This window comes from Eriocheir sinensis, chromosome 20 (assembly GCF_024679095.1).
Source record: "Eriocheir sinensis breed Jianghai 21 chromosome 20, ASM2467909v1, whole genome shotgun sequence".
Taxonomy (NCBI): domain Eukaryota; kingdom Metazoa; phylum Arthropoda; class Malacostraca; order Decapoda; family Varunidae; genus Eriocheir; species Eriocheir sinensis.
The window spans coordinates 14,268,363-14,290,032 of NC_066528.1; the positions used below are offsets into that span (position 1 = coordinate 14,268,363).

General features: G+C 42.0%; 1 protein-coding gene across 1 annotated transcript in view; it reads right to left on the reverse strand.

Annotated features, from left to right (window-relative positions):
- LOC127001071 (uncharacterized) overlaps nt 1–2,198 on the reverse strand; it is a 106,157-nt gene extending 103,959 nt beyond the window's left edge. Inside the window, exon 1 of the mRNA XM_050865242.1 lies at nt 2,144–2,198. Coding sequence (XP_050721199.1) covers nt 2,144–2,198 — 55 coding nt within the window. The remainder of the gene's footprint in view (nt 1–2,143) is intronic.
- Nucleotides 2,199–21,670: the final 19,472 nt, after the last annotated feature.

The following is a 21,670-nucleotide window of genomic DNA, read 5'->3' on the forward strand; positions in this document are numbered from 1 at the left end:
TGAGAGAATAAAATAATGTGAGACTTTGGTAATCTTTTCAAAATACCAATGTTTTTCTTTAATGTCCCTTGCTTGCTACAGATGTTTAAAGAGGAACATTTATGCTTGAGAGAACGGAAACAGCGAGGCTTTGGTGATCGTTACGAAATACCAATGTTCTTTAATGTGCCTTGCTTGCTACAGGTGTTAAAAGGGGAACATTTATGGTTGAGAAAGCGAAAAATGTGATAGTTGAGTGTTTTTACAAATTACCAATATTCGCTAAAAGTATGTTGCTTGCTACAGATCTTAAAAGGGGAACATTTAAGGTTGAGAGAGCGAAAAATGTGATAGTTTAGTGTTTTTACAAATTACCAATATTCGCTAAAAGTATCTTGCTTGCTACAGATCTTAAGAGAAAAACATTTATGGTTCAAAAAAGGAAAATGATGGTACTTAAGTAACCTCTACAAAATACCAGTGTTCGTTAAATGCTCATTGCTTGCTAGAAATGTTAAAAGAGGAACATTTACGGTAGAAAAAAGAAAAACTGTAGTATTTTAGTCACCTCTACAAAATACCAGTGGTCGTTAAATGCTCATTGCTTGCTAGAAATGTTAAAAAAAAGGAACATTTAGGGTTGAAAGGGCGAAAAATGTGGTGGTTTAGTGTTTTTACAAATGACCAATATTCGCTAAAAGTATCTTGCTTGCTACAGATCTTAAGAGAGAAACATTTATGGTTCAAAAAAGGAAAATTGTAGAACTTTAGTGACCTCTACAAAATACCAGTGTTCGTTAAATGCTCATTGCTTGCTAGAAATGTTAAAAGAGGAACATTTATGGCTGAAAAATGGAAAATTATGGTACTTTAGTGACCTCTACAAAAACACCAGTGGTCGTTAAATGCTCATTGCTTGCTAGAAATGTTAAAAGAGGAACATTTATGGTTGAAAAGAGCGAAAATCGTGAGCCTTTAGTTACCCTTACAAAAAAAAAATATCACCGTTCTTTACTACGGTGCGTGAACGTTAACGAACACGTGTCTCTCCTTCCCCACTTCTGAACATCACGGTTGAAAGAACGGAAACTGTGTGGCTTTACCTTTACAAAATGTCGACGTTCTCTTTTTACGGTACGCCAACATTAATTAACAGGTGTATTTTCCTCCTCGCCGCCTCTCCTCTGTTACCACCACAACCACCGTGATATGATAGTTTTACACGTCTTCTGCAAAACGAACGGGAAAAAAACGCATCTAGACCCGGTTAATCTTCTCTGTTGCCCTGGGAAATAGACGTAATAGAAGCCCGATACGTTTTAAACAACTGCACCATAAACGGGAACCAGACGTTTCACACAACTTCTGCACCATGAACGTGAAAAATAACGCGTGTAGATCCGTTCAATACCTTGGGAAATAGACGTAATTGAAGCCCGATACTATTTACACAACCTTTGCACCACGAACCGGAAAAATAACGCATGAAGACCCGGTTAACCTTCTCTGCGGCCTGGGGAAAGAATCGTAATGGGAGCTTGATACTATTACACAACTTCTGCGCTATGTACGGGAATAAAAACGCATGAAGACCAGGTTAACCTTCTCTGTGGCCCTGGGAAAGAATCGTAATGGGAGCTTGATACTATTACACAACTTCTGCGCTATGTATGGGAAAAATAACGCATGTAGACCCGGTTAACCTTCTCTGTGGCCCTGGGAAAGAATCGTAATGGGAGCTCGATACTATTACACAACCTTTGCACCACGAACCGGAAAAATAACGCATGAAGACCCGGTTAACCTTCTCTGCGGCCCTGGGAAAGAATCGTAATGGAAGCTCGATACGTTTTATACAACTTCTGCACCATGAACGGAAAAAATAACCTATGTAGACCCGGTTAACCTTCTCTGTAGCCTTGGGAAATAGCCGTAAATGGACCCGGATACGTTTAAGAATATGGACCAAGCTGGACTGTCGGAAGAGGCGGCAGAAGGGGAGCACGGAGCCAAAATCGAAGAAGTCTGGCAGCCGGAGCGAGTTACCATTCCCACCACCACCACCACCACCACTATCACCACCACTACCACCACCACCACCACCATCAGTCCGCCCACAACAACCAGCAATACCATGAGTCAGTCAACACCGAATCACCGTCACCGTTTCCATCAAGCATATCCATCACCTCCACCTCCACCACTTCCACCACCTCCATGCAGGGCCGCAGGACACACGTAAATTTCCCCGTCGCTAACCTAATAATGACAAGGTGAGATTTAGTTGATGAGAGAGAGAGAGAGAGAGAGAGAGAGAGAGAGAGAGAGAGAGAGAGAGAGAGAGAGAGAGAGAGAGACACAGACACACACACACACACACACACACACACACACACACACACACACACACACACACACACAGAGGGAAAACATCACTTACATAACAACGAAATAAAAACAAGTCAGGTCACACAGGTATTGTTCAAACAAGGTAGCGTGTCCCTTCACCTTAATTAGACCCAATCAGCGGGACACGGCAGGTAAGGCTCTACACGACACACCTGGAAAGACCGAACGAAGAGTAAACATGTTCGGCGGCAACAAAACACGTATGGCAAAACAGAATGCGTAAATAAAACGAACATAAACAGAACATTTTGAGTTTAGACTTTCGTAGAGGTTGTTGAGCGATTGTGTATTTCCATGGGTAGTTTTATGAGCTTAGTGATAATCTGACAAGGCTTCTGCGCCATTTTTTTTTTTACTGTTTCTTCTAGAGTCCGGGTAGGGCAAAACAGAATGTGTAAATAAAACGAATATAAACAGAACATTTTGAGTTTAGACTCTCGTAGAGGTTGTTGAGCGATTGTGTATTTCCATGGGTAGTTTTATGACCTTAGTAATAATCTGACAAGGCTTCTGCGTCATTTTTTTTTTTTTTTACGGTTTCTTCTAGAGTCCGGGTAGGGCAAAACAGAATGCGTAACTTAAACGAATATAGACAGAACATTTTGGGCTTAGACTTTCGTAGAGGTTGTTGAGCCATTATGTATTTCCATGTGTATTTTTATGACTTTAGTAATAATCTGACAAGGCTTCTGCGTCATCTTTTTTTTTTAACGGTTTCTTCTAGAGTCCGGGTTGATGGATGGTCTTTTGAATAGCATGTGGGTAGTCTTAGGCCACTCGGCGGTGACTGAAAAATCCCAGGTGGTAGCGTGGGAGTTCAAACCGATGTTGTCCATGGCGCCGTGAATGCTAGTAGGCCCGCACGCTAACCACTCAGCCACCGCCTTGTGAGAACCCGACTGATCCTTTTTGTGGCCTTTGGAAGTATTTGTTGTGACCCGAAAGTGTTTGAGAATACGTGGATTATAAGAGTTTCAAAGACCGGCCCTCACTATCGCCGCCGCCTCAGAGCACTCTCCGGGTAGACGTAGAAGTGATACAAAGGAGGGAGAGAGATTGGGATTGAAGACGCCCCGGAAAAGATTTGCAGCACTTTGATACAATAAAAGGAATCTGAACTCATCGTCCTTCGCTTGTATTTCACTTTTCTACATTTCCCAAAACTTTTCATTCGTTCAACTTTTCCTCCTTTGACGTTTATTATTATTATTTTTAACTTCTTTATTTCATTCCTGATTTTTGAGGTGGGGGGTCTTTCTGTCATGTCTTTTCCCCTCTACTTGGTTTGTCTGTCTGTCTAAATAGGCCTATGCTTATACTTCACTTTTCTACATTTCCCAAAACTTTTCATTCGTTCAACTTTTCCTCCTTTGACGTTTATTATTATTTTTTTAACTCCTTAATTTCAGTCCTGATTTTTGGGGTGGGGGTCTTTCTGTCATGTCTTTTTCCCCTCTACTTGGTTTGTCTGTCTGTGTGTAAGTATGTCTAAGTCTTATTAAAGTGGGGAAAATTTTCTTCTAGTAAGTGAAAACGATCTTCGGGACAGCGGTACGGAGGAAAAATCTGTCTGTCTGTTTGTCTGTCCGTCTGTCTGTCTGTCTGTCTATAGGTCTGTCGGTTTATATGTCCATCTTTCAGTTTGTGTCTGTCTCTCTCTCTCTCTCTCTCTCTCTCTCTCTCTCTCTCTCTCTCTCTCTCTCTCTCTCTCTCTCTCTCTCTCTCTCTCTCTCTCTCTCTCTCTCTCTCTCTCTCTCTCTCTCTCTCTCTCTCTCTGTCTCTCTCTCTCTCTCTCTCTCTCTCTCTCTCTCTCTCTCTCTCTCTCTCTCTCTCTCTCTCTCTCTCTCTCTCTCTCTCTCTCTCTCTCTCTCTCTGTGTCTCTTTCTATCTCTGTCTATCTCTGTCTCTGTATAGGTCTCTCTCTCTCTCTCTCTCTCTCTCTCTCTCTCTCTCTCTCTCTCTCTCTCTCTCTCTCTCTCTCTCTCTCTCTCTCTCTCTCTCTCTCTCTCTCTCTCTCTCTCTCTCTCTCTCTCTCTCTCTCTCTGTGTGTGTGTGTGTGTGTGTGTGTGTGTGTGTGTGTGTGTGTGTGTTTAACGAATGACTCCGTGACTCTCTCTCTCTCTCTCTCTCTCTCTCCTCTCTCTCTCCTCCTCCTCCTCCTCCTCCTCCTCCTCCTCCTCCCTACTCCTCCTTTTCATCCTCCTCCTTTATTAGTTAGTGCAAAGGGAGTGCTGGAGAGAGAGAGAGAGAGAGAGAGAGAGAGAGAGAGAGAGAGAGAGAGAGAGAGAGAGAGAGAGAGAGAGAGAGAGAGAGAAATGCGTGTGTGTGTGTGTGTGTGTGTGTGTGTGTGTGTGTGTGTGTGTGTGTAGAGAGAAAAAAATAGTATCCAACGAATCAACTTTTTTTTTTTAAACTGTAGTTGATTTAATCTCACTCTCTGACTTCCGGTGTCTGTCTGTCTGTCTGTCTGTCTATTTGTCTGTCTGTCTTTCTCTTCCTGTTTGTCATCTTTGTCTGTCTTTCTCTGTCTGTGTGTGTCTGTCTGTCTGTATTTTTCTGTTTATCTTTCTCTTTGTCATTCTTTGTCTGTCTGTCTTTCTCTGTCTGTCTTTATGTCTGTCTTTTTCTGTCTATCTCTTTGTTTGTTATTCTCTGTCTGTCTGTCTTTCTCCGCCTGTGTGTGTCTGTCTGCTGTCTGTTAGTTCCTTCAGGTGTTCTATCTGTCTGTATGTCATTTATCTGTCTGTCTTACTTCTGTCTGTCTTTCTGTCTGCCTCTGTTTGTGTCCGTCTGTCTGTTTCTTCTCTCACGCAATCGTCAGGAGTTTTAAGCCAATCTCACCTGAGTGGAGCACGGGAGGTAAAAGGTGGAGCAGGTGGAGCCCGGATGATCCTCAATTCCACTTTCCCCGCCGCCGCCGCCCCTTCCACTACTCTCAATCCACTCGCCTCCATCCACTCTCGCTAACCCACTTACTGTCACTCTTCTATACCTTGTCAGCTTGCACTCAATTCTCTCTCTCTCTCTCTCTCTCTCTTTCTTCCTTTCCTCTCTTCTTTCTTTTCTTTCTTCTCTCTTCTTTTTCTGTTCTTCTTTCTTCTTTCTTCTTTCTTTCTTTCTCTTTCTCTTTCTTCTCTCTCTCTCTCTTCTCTCTCTCTCTCTTCTCTCTCTCTCTCTCTCTCTCTCTCTCTCTCTCTCTCTCTCTCTCTCTCTCTCTCTCTCTCTCTCTCTAATTATTCTAAGAGCCTGTGTATGGGACAAATTGAATTGTCGAATGTTTGAAACATACAATCATACAAATACAAAATACGAAAAAAATAAAGAAAAACATGTAAAAACAATATCGAATAATGTCAGTTTGTCACTTTATATTTATAGTTTATAGCACTAGCGCACTTGGGTGTCCCTCACGCCACCTGTGAGCAGCCAGCTTCACCTGCTGCGTGCTCATGTTCTCCACTTGGGGAGTGGCTGCCGTGAACATGTTCCACAGGCGTGTGGTCCTGGCTGTATAAGTGCGCTGGTGCTGCCTGGAGTGTGATCGAGGCACCTCCACGAGCTGGTCACCGGAGAGTGTAGTCCGGGTGAACCTCTGAGCAGCGCGTGGAGGGAGCCTCAAGCTGCTGAGGTGGGGAACCCCCTGCACCTGGGCTTTGTGACACACTCTCTCTCTCTCTCTCTCTCTCTCTCTCTCTCTCTCTCTCTTACACTCTTCTTCCCTCCATTTAGCTTTCATTCTTTTCTTCCTCTTTTTAACGTAGTATCTCTTCTTCCCTCATTCACTGTTTCCTTCTTCTCTCTTTCTCGTTCTCTCTCTGTGTCTATCTATCTATCTATTTATCTGTCTATCTATCCTGGTCCCTCTGTGCAACTCCATCTCTCTGTGTCTCCTTCCTTTCAGTGAGTCGCATCCTTTCTCTCGTCTCTTAATGAAGCTTCTCCCTTTGTCTCTGTCTGTCTTTCTCTTTCTCCCTCTTTCTCTGCGCTTCGTCCCGGCAACAACTACTTCCCTCTGGCTCTTCGTCCCTTCCTTCCGTCTTTCCTTCCTGCCCTTCTTCCTCACTTCCTTCCCCGGCAGATAAAAACCCATTCTTTTCGACATAGCTCCTCACCGCCGGCTGGTAAATGCTGGCTTCAGACCGTCTCAACATTTTCAGACTCATAACAAAAGCGTATATATAAAAAAAGGTATTCTGAGAGCGGACAAAGGGATATTAAAGGATGGAACTTTAGAGAAGATTATCTGGAATGAAATGAGAAAACCAAAAAGGGTTAACATACGAGGGAAAGGTGAGATAGAGAGATAGATAGAGAGAGAGAGAGAGAGAGAGAGAGAGAGAGAGAGAGAGAGAGAGAGAGAGAGAGAGAGAGAGAGAGAGAGAGAGAGAGAGAGAGAGAGAGAGAGATTGATTGATAGATAGAGATAGATAGATAGGTAGAGAGACAGAGACAGATACATAGATTGATTAATAGATAGAGAGAGATAGAGAGATAGATAGGTAGAGAGAAATATAGACAGATACATAGATAGATTGATAGATAGAGAGAGATAGAGAGATAGATAGGTAGAGAGGGAGATATAGGCAGATACATAGATTAATAAATAGATAGAGAGAGATAGAGAGATATATAGGAAGAGAGGGAGATATAAAGTAATAGACAGATACATAGATTGATTAATAGATAGATAGAGAGATAGATAGACAGGTAGAGAGAGACAGAGACAGATACATGGATTGATTGATAGATAGATAGAGAGATAGAGAAATAGACAGGTAGAGAGAGAGACGGAGACGGATACATAGATTGATTGATAGATAGAAAGACAGAGATAGACAGGTAGAGTGAGAGATAGAGACAGATACATAGATTGATTGATAGATAGATAGAGAGACAGAGATAGACAGGTAGAGAGAGAGATAGAGACAGATACATAGATTGATTAATAGAGAGAGAGAGAGAGAGAGAGAGAGAGAGAGAGAGAGAGAGAGAGAGAGAGAGAGAGAGAGAGAGAGAGAGAGAGAGAGAGAGAGAGAGAGAGAAACACTTGAGAGAACAAGAAGAAAACATGTATTGAATGACGAAAGATAAGGTCGACACGGTACAGAGGACAGTTTGGAGGGAGCGAAGTGAGACAAAACAAGAACAAGACATGACTGAACAAGACAAAACACGTTACAATACCGCCTAAAACGATCACAAAACACAGAATAGCGAGAGACAGTAAGTAAAAGGTAAATGAAGAATATAGCGAAGTAGAAGAATGAAAATATGAGTAAAGAAAGAATGAAGAGAGGGAAACATAAAGAACGGGAGAAGGAAAGGGAAGGAATAGAGAGCCAGGTTGCATGCGAAGTTAAGAAAAGGAAAAAAAAAGTTAAGAAATGAGGGAGAATTGGGAAAGAGTGAAAATATACCCTAAATAAAGCAAGAAGAAGAGGAGGAACAGAAGAACGAGAAAAGAGAAAAGAGAAAAGAATAGACAGCCAGGTTGCCAGAAGTTAAGGAAAGGAAAAAAATAGTTAAGAAATGAGGGAGACGTGGGAAGGAGTGAAAATATAATAAATAATGCAAGAAGAAGAGGAGGAACAGAAGAACGAGAAAAGGGAAAAGATAAAAGAATAGACAGCTAGTTTGCCAGGAAGTTAAGGGAAGAGAAAAAAAATAGTTAAGAAATGAGGGAGACGTGGGAAGGAGTGAAAATATAACGTATAAATAAACCATGAAGAAGAGGAGGAACAGAAGAACGAGAAATGGGAAAAGAGAAAAGAATAGACAGCCAGGTTGCCAGAAAGTTAAGGGAAGAGAAAAAAATAGTTAAGAAATGAGGAAGAATTGGGAAAGAGTGAAAATATTGCGTGAATAAACCATGAAGAAGAGGAGGAAACAAAAGAACGAGAAAAGGGAAAAGAGAAAAGAATAGACAGCCAGGTTGCCAGGAAGTTAAGGGAAGAGAAAAAATTAGTTAAGAAATGAGGGAGACGTGTGAAAGAGTGAAAATATAATAAATAAAGCAAGAAGAAGAGGAGGGAACAAAAGAACGAAAAAAGGAAAATAGAAAAGAATAGACAGCTAGTTTGCCAGGAAGTTGAGGGAAGAGAAAAAAAATAGTTAAGAAATGAGGGAGAAGTGGAAAAGAATGAAAATATAGCGTGAATAAACCATGAAGAAGAGGAGAAAACAAAAGAACGAGAAAAGGGAAAAGAGAAAAGAATAGACAGCCAGGTTGCGAGGAAGTTAAGGGAAGATAAAAAATAGTTAAGAAATGAGGGAGACGTGGGAAGGAGTGAAAATATAGCGTGAATAAACCATGAAGAAGAGGAGGAAACAGAAGAACGAGAAAAAAGGGAAAAGAGAAAAGAATAGACAGCCAGGTTGCGAGGAAGTTGAGGAAAGAAAAAAAATAGTTAAGAAATGAGGGAGACGTGGAAAAGAGTGAAAATATAATAAATAAAGCAAGAAGAAGAGGAGAAAACAAAAGAACGAGAAAAAAGGAAAATAGAAAAGAATAGACAGCCAGGTTGCCAGGAAGTTAAGGGAAGATAAAAAAATAGTTAAAAAATGAGGGAGAAGTAGAAAAGAACAGAACTAAAATAAATAAAGCAAGAAGAAGAAGAAGAGGAACAAAACGAGAAAGAGAAAGCAATGGACAGCAGGTTGCCAGAAAGTTAAGAAAATAAAAAAATAGTTAAGAAATGAGGGAGATGTGGAAGGAATGATAACATGATAAATAAAGCAAAAAGAAGACGAGCAAAACGAGAAAGAGACAGCAATGGACAGCAGGTTGCCAGAAAGTTAAGAAAAGAAAAAAACAGTAAAGAAATGAGGTAGAGAGAGGCGAGAGCAGGAGAGAAAGAAGAAGAAGGAACCCGTAAAACAGCGAGAGGGCGGAGCGAGAGATCAAGAAGGGATCAGGAGGGAGAACACACACTAAGAAACACAGACAAAGTTAAACGTGAAAAGGAAACTGGCCGAAGAAAGAGCGGGTACAGAGGGAACAAAGGGTGGAGAGAAAGAGTATTGAATTAGCTAAACCTGAGGATGAGGGGGGGGGAGAGAGAGAGAGAGAGAGAGAGAGAGAGAGAGAGAGAGAGAGAGAGAGAGAGAGAGAGAGAGAGAGAGAGAGAGAGAGAGAGAGAGAGAGTGAGAGAGAAAGAAAGAAAGAAAGAAGGAGAGAGAGAGAGAGAGAGAGAGAGAGAGAGAGAGAGAGAGAGAGAGAGAGAGAACACTACTCGCTTCGACGGTACAGATACAACTAACACAAGATAACCGTTAACCCTATCTTACATAACGATATATAGAAAGATATCATAAACAAAGAGACAATCGTAAGAGAAATATCAAACTAAGCTATTCACAAGAACGGCTTCACTATAAAGACACTGACGGCCAGGCTTTCGTCGAGCACAATATAAAAAAAAATATATTGACTTGCCAGTGGACACCTTGTTGAAGCCTTCCTCCCCTCAGAAGTGCGTGATGTGATGGAGCGTCAGACGTTCCAATAATACAGGGCTGTCATCAACGTTGCCAGATTGTCGTACTCAGCCTCTTATATTTACCGACTTCCGACCCCAAATCTGTCTCCTGGTCCCCAATAACAAGATTAATTTATATTTATCGTTAAAATAGTTAATACCTCATGTTTCTTGGCAATACTTAGGCGTCAGAAACCGGTAAATACTATGCACTGAGTACGATAATCTGGCAACGGTGGCTGTCATCTCGATTATTATACACCGTTGCCAGATTGTCGTACTCAGAGCATAGCGTTTTCCGGTTTCTGACGCCTAACTATTGCCAAGAAACATCAGGAATTAACTATTTTAACGATAATTATAAGTGAATCTCCTTATTGGGGTCCACGAAACAGTTTTTGGGTCAGAAGTCGGTAGATATAAGCGGCTGAGTACGACAATCTCCTCCCAGAAGTGCATGACTTGATGAAGCTCCAGACGTTCCAATAATACAGGGCTGTCATCTCGATTATTATACACCGTTGCCAGATTGTCGTACTCAGAGCATAGCGTTTTCCGGTTTCTGACGCCTAACTATTGCCAAGAAACATCAGGAATTAACTATTTTAACGATGATTATAAGCGAATCTCCTTATTGGGGTCCACGAGACAGTTTTTGGGTCGGAAGTCGGTAAATATAAGAGGCTGAATTTAGGGGCTATTACGCTGGGCAAATTTTCCGTGGATCTTCAGTCAAACCACGATTCCCGTTAGCGTGGTTCTCATTTATTTCTTGTTATTGCTGTCCTTCGGTGAAATCTACCGTAGCTTTGGAAGATCGTGGACACGTCAGAAAACCACGGAAATATGAGAACCACGCCAGCGGAAATCATGGTTTGACTGAAGATCCACGGAAAATTTGCCCAGTGTAATAGCCCCTTGAGATAATCTGGCAACGCTGTCTCCATACCACTCTCAATGAATAGGTGACGCCCCCCTCCCCCCTTTCGATCTCGCTAAGGTTAATGGAACAGAAGACGTTGGGAAGGAAGTGTTCTATGTAATGCAACTCTCACGCGGTGGGTTTTATTTATTTTTTTTTTTTTTACAACAAAGGAGACAGCTCAAGGGCACAAAAAAAGGAAACAATAATGAAAAAAAAAAGCCCGCTACTCGCTGCTTACTTGCTATGATCCAGCCTTGTCTTCCTCTTCCTCTTCTTTCTTCATTTTCACTTTTGCTTCATCCCTGCCTTTACTTATCCGCTTCCTATCTGCTTCACTTCATGGCTTCATCATCGTTTCTTCCTATCGTTTATTTGTACTCTCTCGTGGTGTTTGCTTTGAACCAGCCTTTTCTTCCTCTTCCTCTTCTTACTTCCTTTTCACTTTTACTCCATCCATTCCTTTCATTATCCGCTTCCTATCTGCTTTTATTTCATGGCTTCATCATCGTTTCTTCCTATCGTTTATTTGTACTCTCTCGTGGTGTGTGCTCTGAACCAGCCTTTTCTTCCTCTTCCTCTTCTTACTTCCTTTTCACTTTTACTCCATCCCTTCCTTTCATTATCCGCTTCCTATCTGCTTTTATTTCATGGCTTCATCATCGTTTCTTCCTATCGTTTATTTGTACTCTCTCGCAGTGTTTGCTTTGAACCAGTCTTTTCTTCCTCTTCCTCCTCTTTCTTCCTTTTCAATTTCACTCCATCCCTTCCTTTCCTTATCCGCTTCCTATCTGCTTTACTTCATGGCTTCATCATCGTTTCTTCCTATCGTTTACTTGTATTCCCACACGGTGTTTGCTATGAACCAACCTTTTCCTCTTCTTCCTCTTTCTTCCTTTTCACTTTTACTCCATCCCTTCCTTTCATTATCCGCTTCTTATCTGCTTTTATTTCATGGCTTCATCATCGTTTCTTCCAATCTTTTACTCCTGTACTCTCTCGTGGACATGGGAGGTAAGGAACATAATCAAGCAGGGAGAGAGAGGGAGCTGCAAAGGTGCCCACTCAATGACCCCGCCTAGATGTCCTGTCTATGAAGTCCAAGGCACTAATATATTATAAAGATATCATGTAGCGATGTAAGGGACTATTAAGATTATATAGCTATAGGAATTAGGTCGATAGAAAAGTGGAATGTAGGCCTGTATGTATTTAGCTATAGGAATTAGGTCGATAGAAAGTGTGGAATGTAGGCCTGTATGTATTTAGCTATAGGAATTAGGTCGATAGAAAAGTGGAATGTAGGCCTGTATGTATTTAGCTATAGGAATTAGGTCGATAGAAAAGTGGAATGTAGGCCTGTATGTATTTAGCTATAGGAATTAGGTCGATAGAAAAGTGGAATGTAGGCCTGTATGTATTTAGCTATAGGAATTAGGTCGATAGAAAAGTGGAATGTAGGCCTGTATGTATTTAGCTATAGGAATTAGGTCGATAGAAAGTGTGGAATGTAGGCCTGTATGTATTTAGCTATAGGAATTAGGTCGATAGAAAGTGTGGAATGTAGGCCTGTATGTATTTAGCTATAGGAATTAGGTCGATAGAAAGTGTGGAATGTAGGCCTGTATGTATTTAGCTATAGGAATTAGGTCGATAGAAAAGTGGAATGTAGGCCTGTATATATTTAGCTATAGGAATTAGCTCGATAGAAAAGTGGAATGTAGGCCTGTATATATTTAGCTATAGGAATTAGATCGATAGAAAAGTGGAATGTAGGCCTGTATATATTAGTGCCTTACAGGAGTGGATATGGTCTGCACACTTATAGGTCTACAGGCATCATACCCCACTTCGAAGCAGCCCCGAATGTTTCCTTCTCATCGATAGCAAGTGACAAGCCATTGATGTGCTCTCCATCCTTTCAGACGGCGCGGGTGAAAACAGACCGCCATCCTCACGAAGGTGGAAGAAGGCAGAAAAAGATAGGAAAATGTAATGAAAGCCAGAGAAAGCAAGGTCAGCCATTGGAGGAAAGGAAAGACAAAAATGGAGCTAGAGGAGGAAGGGAGATAAAAGAATAAAATCAACAAAATAAAAGACCAAAAATTAAGATAGATGGCAGAGTGAAAAGAGAAAATGGGAAAAAGGAGAGAAGGGAGAGGGAAGATGGAGTAAACAAGAGAGAGATCATCAACATTCTTCCTATATATAAAGTTAAGAATAAAGAGTGAAACAGGAAAATCAGCGAGCAACAAATCACACTGAAAACAACCAGGATAAATACGTTTTTTTGACCCGACTCCGCCACCTCCATCCCCTCTTACCCTCTCCATCCCTACACCAGCTTCTTCCACACCCAACACCGGTTCCACTATACCACCACTAACCCAGCACGTAACCATAGTTCTACCTTCACTACTACTACTACTTCTACTACTACTGAAGCTACTACTACCCCCCACTTCTATTACAAACTACTCTCATTCTGTCACCAGTCTTTAAAACCTGAGAATAAGCGTGATTGCATTAACCTCACCACACTCCAAAAAACCTTCGTGCTGTCAACCTTGAGAGTCCACGAGAAGGAGGCGTGGGGTGGACTCTGCCTTCTCCACTGTTCTGCCTCTCGCTCTCTCTCCTCGGCGTTCCAGTGAGCTCGTAATTAATGATCCCAACGAGAAAAAGAGAGCATCTGGTAGCCTCTCTCCGGCCAAAGGAAGCATCAGAACAAAGCATCTAAGAGTAAGTAGGTTTGGATTCAACTTCTTTTGACTCGTCTTTCCGGTAATGTACAAAATAGGTCATTAACGGCGTACTCCTCTTCCTCATTCGCCGTCTTCCTCTTCTTCCTCTTCGTCCACTTCTCTTCCTTCTTCAGCAAACATCAAAGACATTACCTTCACTGAACCTGCTCGGCCGTATTCTTCCCTTTCCTGTGGTGGTGCTGCTCTTCTCTTCTCTTCTTTTTCCTCCTCCTCCACCTCCTCCTCCTCCTCCTCCTCCCCCTCTATCACTCCTCTTCCTCTTCCTCCTCCTCCCCATGTTATTGCTATAGTCTTCCACCCTCACGTTTTCTTTCCTATCCTTTACCATCTTCGTTTATCATGTATCATTTATCTTGTATTAAATGAAGCTGTTGTAGTTATCTGAAGGCTTAATACTTGGCAAAATCAACTCCTCCTCCTCCTCCTCCTCCTCCTCCTCCTCCTTTGAATGCCCAGTGCACATCAAAACAAAAGGTCAACATGTTTACCTCTTAAGTTTGGTCGTCTTATCCGTTGTTATAAGAGTAGAAAGTCTCATTACTATTCTGAAGTGCACGGAGAACAACGACGACGAGGAGGAGAAGGAGGAGGAAAGATGATGGGAAGGAAGAACAACATTATAAATAGCTGTTTGTTTCCGTCTATGAGAATTATGCTCTCTCTCTTCTCTCTTTCTCTCCCTCTGAGCCCTCTCCTTCCCCCTCTCTCTCTCTTCCTTTCTCTCTCTCACTCACACACACTCAAACTCACAACTAACCCCGGTAACACAACACAAACACACAAACACACACACACACACACACACACACACACAAGAAGGACACACGAACCAAACCAAAGAGAGATGCCAAACCACTCGAGAACCGAAATCAAAGTCTGAGAGAAATGGAAGAACAAGATAGACAGCATCGTATGGATAAGAAAGAGACTGAAAATTAATGACAGGAGAGACAGCTGAGTGAGGAACATATAGGAGATACTTTAAGCAGATGAAATAGTCGTTACAAGTTAGTTAATTAAATGATGGTTAGATGGATAATAATAGATAGATAGTCATAGATGATAAAAGAGAAATGGTTAGTTAGATCAATAGTCGAAGTGAGTAGTGAGTTCATATTAGATCGTAGTAAAATAAAAAGGAAATACTCAAAGCCTGCGTATAGGTTTAACATCAAAGGGGAGGGACGTTATGGGAAAAAGAGGAAGCTAAGGGAATTGCATAGGGAATGAGAGCTATTTATAAGTCCAGGAAGGGGAGGGAAGGAGAGAAGGGTGGAATGGTTGATAGCGAGGAACAACTCAGAGGGGAAAGGGAGGATTAAAGAGAATAGGAAAGTAGAAAGGAAGAGAAGGAGATCATATGAACGCTTGTTGGAACTCTTGATAAAAGTGATGTTTAAAGAGAATACGAAAGACGGGATGAAGGAAGGAAAGGAAGAGACCACAAAAGGAGAGGAGAAAAGAGAAGAGAAAGGGGAAAATGTGTATGAATAGTTGAAAAAACGCTTGTTGGAACTCTTGATAAAAATGATGTTTAAAGGGAATACGAAAGACGGGATGAAGGTAAAGATGAAAACACGGAGAGAAAGGAAAAGACCGCAAAAGGAGAGGAAAAAAAGAAGAGACCACAAAAGGAGAGGAGAAAAGAGAAGAGAAAAGGGAAAATGAGTATGAAGAGTAGAAAAAAAGATGTTTAAAGAGAAAGAGAAAGATGAAAACAGGAATAAAAGGAAATGGTTTAATAGGGGAAAGAAAGATAGAGAACACAAAAGGAGAGGAGAAAAAAAAGAGAAAGGGGAAATTGGGTTTGAATAGTAGAAAAAAAGATGCTTAAAGAGAAAGATGAAAACAGGAATAAAAGGAAATGGTTTTATAAAGAAAAGAAAGAAAGAGACCACTAAAGGAGAGGAGAAAAGAGAAGAGAAAGGGGAAAAAGGGCAGGAATTGTAGGTAGATAAAGAAGATGTCTAAAGAGAAAGCTAAAAATGGGAAACAGGCAAAGATATGAAAACAGGAATAAAATGGAAATGGTTTAGTAGGGGAATGAAAGGAAGAGACCACAAAAGAAGAAGAGAAAAGAGAGGAGAAAAGGGGGATTGATAGTAGACAAAGAAGATGTTTAAAGAGAATAATAAAGACGGAAGAGAGGTAAGATATGAAAACGCAAAAAAAAGGAGATTGTTTTATGGGGAAAGAAAGACACAAGAAAGGAGAGGAGAAGAAAGTGAAGAGAAAGGAGAAAAAGAAAGGAATTGAAAGCAGATAAAAAGGAAAATATTGAAGATGGGAAAAAGGCAAAAAATATTAAGTGACAAATAGAAGAAGGTATTTAGGAGGAAAGGAAAAAAGAAAACAAAAAGAAGAGAAGAAAAGAAGAAAAAAAAAAGATAAATAAGGGAATGAAAAGAAAGGCGAGGTGAGAGAAGGTAATGGAAAGGGGAGGAAAAGAGGGAAGGAAAAGGGGAGAGGATGAGAAAACAAGATATGGGAAAAGAAAGGAAGAAAGAGACAAGAAAAGGAGAGGAGAAAAGGGAATAAAGGGAAAAAAAGGGGAAATATGGGTAAGGAAAGTGAGGGAAGGTGAGGAAAGGGAGGGAAAAGGAAGAAGAAAAGAGAAAAGAAAAAAAGGGAAACAAATGTGAAAGAAAAGCTTGTCTGATAGAGTGAGGGAAGGAAACGGGAGGGGAGGAAAGGGGGAAGGGAAAGGGGAGAAGAGGAGGAAACAGATAACTTGGGAAGGGAGGAAAGGGGGAAGGGAAAAGGAAGAAGAGAAGAGAAAAGAAAAAAAGGAGAAAAACGGGAAATAAAAGCAAGTCTGATGAAGTGAGGGGAAGGGAGGGAAGGGGGAATGGAAAGGGGAGCAGAAGAGAAAACAGAAGATGACTTGCGACAAAGGGGAGATCAGTGATTATAGGGGAGAAGAGGAGGGGAGAGGAAGGGCGGGAGGAAAGAGGAGAAGGGGATGGAAGGAAAGGGTGAATGAAGAGGAGGGAAGAAGGGGGAGAATTGACACTGATGAGAAAAGACTAAAAACGATAGGATGGGAACGGAGAGCGAAGCAAAAATAGGAGAGAAAATAAGGTAAGAGAGAGGCGAGGGAAGGTAATGGGAAGGGAGGAAAGGGGAAGGGAAAAGGAAGAAGAAAAGAGAAAATAAATAAAGAGGAAAAATAGGAAAAGAAAAACTAGTCTGATAAAGTAAGGGAAGGTAAAGGGAGAGGAAGGAAAGGGGAAGGGAAAAGGAAGCAGAAAAGAGAAAAGAAAAAAGTTGATGAGAAGTAAAAAGAGGAGATAGAGAGGAGGCGGAGAAGGGAGAGAAGGGGAATGACTAACACAAGTAAAAGAAAGGAAGAAACGATAACAGAGGAGTAAAGATGAGTAAAGCAAAATCAGACAGGAAGCAAAAGACGAAGAGAAAAAAACAATGAAAGAAGAGATGAATGAATAAGACAAGTAAAGGAAAGGAAGGAACAGTGACAAAGACAAAACGTAAAAACAAAACAAAAAGAAAAGAGGAAAAGGAGTGAAGGAAAAGTAGAGGAAGAGGAAGGAAAGGTTGGGTCAAAACAAACGTGTGAGAGTTGTTTTACATGGAACACCTCCCTTCCAATGTCTTCTGTTCCATTAACCTTAGTGTGTGAGAGAGAGAGAGAGAGAGAGAGAGAGAGAGAGAGAGAGAGAGAGAGAGAGAGAGAGAGAGAGAGAGAGAGAGAGAGAGAGAGAGAGAGAGAGAGAGAGAGAGAGAGAGAGAGAGAAAGAAAAAGAAAGAAAGAACGAAAGAAGGAATAAAAGAAAGAAAAGAATAAAAAGAAAAAAAGAGAGAGAGAGAAAGAAAGAGAGAGAGAAAGAAAAAGAGAGAGTGAGAGGGAAAGAAAAAAGAAAGAAGGAGAGAGAGAGAGAGAGAGAGAGAGAGAGAGAGAGAGAGAGAGAGAGAGAGAGAGAGAGAGAGAGAGAGAGAGAGAGAGAGAGAGAGAGAGAGAGAGAGAGAGAGAGAGAGAGAGAGAGAGAGAGAGAGAGAGAGTAGATTGGAGGAAATGCAAATGACAATACGAAATTAGGGTTTGTAGGTCAGACAGACACACACATACACACACACACACACACACACACACACACACAAACGAGAGCATCTTTTACATCTCTCTTCCACTAACTCACTTCAAACAGCTCTTTCCCTAACACAATCCCCCTCCTCGATCCTCTCACTCCACTTCACTCCACCCTCTCCCACCTTCATTCTCCTGCGTTCTTCCCATCCTCCACCGCGCCGGCTTCCCGTTCCCCCGCCCCCCACTTAGCCCACCGCGGCCGTCTACGTATTAACCCGGTACAGCGACGGGCCAAATTTGTGGCTTTACCGTGTACCAGCGATGGGCCAAATTTCTGCCATGATATAAACCTCCCAAAATAGATGATACATAAACTGATCACATATGCGTTGATATATATTATGAAGTGGTTTGTGTGAGTGATGATTGTCTCATAATTTTGCTTAGAAGGGCTTTTAACCTAACCTAACCTAACCTAACCTAACCTAACCTAACCTAACCTAACCTAAACAAACCTAAGAAACATGACCCCCGCAGCTACCGGTTTAAGGCTAAGGTCTAGTGTTAAATGCATCGATCTCCCATTATCGACCATTACCCATGACCACAGAGAAGGTTAATCGGATTTTCATGGATGATATTAACGTTCAAGATGTAGAAGTCGTGTAAAACTATCACTAGGATCGCAAAACAGGCCATGAAAATCCCAGTAACTTCCACGACGAGAGGCTTTTCAAACGAGCGAACTGAGGCGGCGATAAGTATTAGAACTCGGGTTTTAAGGCGCATCCCCACTCACCCTTCCCTCTCCAAGCCTACCAATGCCACTCGTTTGCTTGCTCCTCCGACACCCTCCCTACCACAGCCACGATCACGGAGTATCTCACTAACTTGATCGCCTCCTCTCCCTGCACTTCGCTCGTTGGCATTCTATCCACTTCACCTATTCACACTACCCCGTTCTCTCCCCACCAGTAAGCCCCACACCCACACCATATTACCCTGCCCTCCCTATCCCACCCCTCACTACCCTGTTAACCGCTTTCCCCCGCACACACACACACAATACATCACCCCGTTCACTTAGCCACCCACGAATAGCCATCCCAATATCACCCCGCCCCCTACACACCCATATAACACATCGCCCCTTCCTTGTCAGCCCCCCCCACACACACACACCACTCCGCCTCTCCACGATACCCACCTCCCACACACACACATCACTCCGTTTTTCTTTTTTAATTGAGGGTGTAACGAGAACAAGGAGTGGATTGGTAGAGCAGGTACAGTGGGGGTGAGGAAAGGAAGGAGGGGGCGTTCTTATGTTCTTATGTACAGTGGGGGTGAGGAGAGGAGGGGTGGGGGGAAGGAAATTAAGACAGTAACCGTTAAAGCATCACTCCCCTCCCCTCCCATCCTTCCCTTCCCCTTTTCACGCAATTCTCACACCATCCTCCTATCCCTTCCGTCTCCCATCTCTCTCCCACTCACGCCCCTCTCGTCCCATTTAGTTATCGCCCCTATGCTGGTAATGAAATGTAATGTAATGTAATGCAATGACAGTATTCGATTAGTGAAGAGAGAGAGAGAGAGAGAGAGAGAGAGAGAGAGAGAGAGAGAGAGAGAGAGAGAGAGAGAGAGAGAGAGGGGTGGTAAACGCGGGGCTAATGTTTATATGAATGCATTGTGGACGCAGCGTTAGGTTAGATAAGAACAGGCACACTCAACCCCCCCCCTCCCCCAACCCACACCCATCCCAATAAGTGTCACCAGTCTCAACCCCCACCCACTCACCCACCCACCTGCCCCATAGTTCCCCATCCCATTCAGGAGGCCAACCCACAAGTCTAACCTATCCACTATGAGTTGAAGTTTGGAGTGTTTGTGAAAAGAAGAGAAAAAGAGGAAAGAAAAAGACGGAGGAAGCAGTTGGTAGGTAAAGACGGATATACGAGTAGATGTGTGTGTGTGTGGGGGGGGGGGGTAAAGGGTAGGGGTGGTGTGGGTGGGGGGGTATTTCGGTGGGGGGGAATGGGTGTAGGTTTGGGGCTAAAAGGAAAGGATGAAGTGGTGTGTCGATGGGGCTTACTGAGGAGAGAATGGTGTTGTGTGAGTAGGTGAGGCGGAGAGCAGGGCGGGGAGGCGATCAAGTTAGTGAGATTCTCCGTGAACGTGGCTGTGTTAGGGAGGGGTGGCGAGCAAACGAGCGGTATTGGAAGGCTGGGAAGGGAAGTTCGAGTGGGGGATGAGAATTTTTAAGCCTCAGTTCCCTTGTCTGAAAACCCTCTCGTAGAAGTTGCTGGGATTTCCACGGACTGCTTTGTGATCCTAGTGATAGTTTTACACGAAAGAAATGAACTAGAGGATAAAAATTAAGAAAAAACAAAGAGATGGGGAACGAGGAAGACAGACAGAAACATGAGAAGACAGATGAAGGCACACTATAGGAAGACAGACTGAGGAAGACAAGGCGGAGAAGACAAGTAAAGAGACGAAAGAAATGAACTAGAGGATAAGAATTAAGGAAAAAGAAAAGACGGGGAACGAGAAAGACAGACAGTATCATGATAAGAAAGATAATGGCACACGATAAGAAGACAGACTGAGGAAGACAAGGACGAGAAGACAAATAAAAGGGAAGAAAGAAATGAACTAGAGGATAAGAATTAAGAAAAAACAAAGAGATGGGGAACGAGGAAGACAGACAGAATCATGAGAAGACAGATGAAGGCACACTATAGGAAGACAGACTGAGGAAGACAAGGCGGAGAAGACAAGTAAAGAGACGAAAGAGGGCGAGAAGACAAAGAAGGGGACGAAAGAAATGAGCTAGAGGGTAAGAATTAAAGAAAAACGAAAAGACGGGGAAACGAGGAAGACACAGAATCATGAGAAGAGAGATGGGGGCACATGATAAGAAGACAGACTGAGGAAGACAAGGAGGAGAAGACAAATAAAGGGGCGAAAGAAATTAACTATAAGATAAGAATTAAGGGAAAAAAAGACGGTGAACGAGAAAGACAAATAGACGGAGAATCATGATACGAGAGATGAAGGCACACGATAAGAAGACAGACTGAGGAAGACAAGGCCAAGAAGACAAACAAAGGGACTGTCAATTAAGGGATTCAGGGAGGACGCAAGGAGTGGAAACTAATCACGTGGGACTAGAATCCAAAAGCGACGGAGGATAAAATTAAAACAATACCTGTGAAATGAAAGGAAATAAAAGGAATTGATATAAAATAAACTATACCTGTGAAATGAAAGGAAATAAAAGGAATTGATATGGAAACTTATCGTCTGAGAGTTGAATCCAAAAGCGAAAGATAAAAATAAACTATAACTGTGAAATAAAAAGGAAATAAAAGGAATAGATATGGAAACTAATCGTGTAAGAGTTGAATCCAAAAGCGATAGAGGATAAAAATAAAACTATACCCGTGAAATAAAAGGAAATAAAATGAATAGATATGTGGAGTGAAACAGAGAGACTTATCCCCTTATTAGATATGCATATACGCAAATCTGTATCCCCTTCACACCCCTCCCCCCCCTCCTCCCCCACCCCCACACCCACACCCACGAATGTTGGAATCGGGTAAACTTATTCATGAGGTCAGAATATGCATGTAAATCCCTTTTCCCCTTACTTACATAAAATCACACACTCCAGATAGGTAGATAGATAGATAGACAGTGGATAGATAGATAGATAGATAGATGGACAGTAGAGAGATTGACAGTGATGGATTGATGGATGGATAGACAGATTTGTATTGTGAACTTTGAATAAAAATCACATACTCATAGAGATAGATAGATAGACAGATACAGAGATAGATAGATGGATGGATTGAAACATTTTAATGGTGAACTTGAATAAAAATTACACGCATATGGGTAGACAGATAGATAGGGATACATTGAGTGATAGATAAATGGATGAATAGATAGATTTGAGTGATGGATGAATGAATGAATAAAAAGTATATCATGAAAGAAGGTAGGTAAAAAAATAGATTGATATATAGATAAACACAGATAGATGTGTGTAGTAAACCTT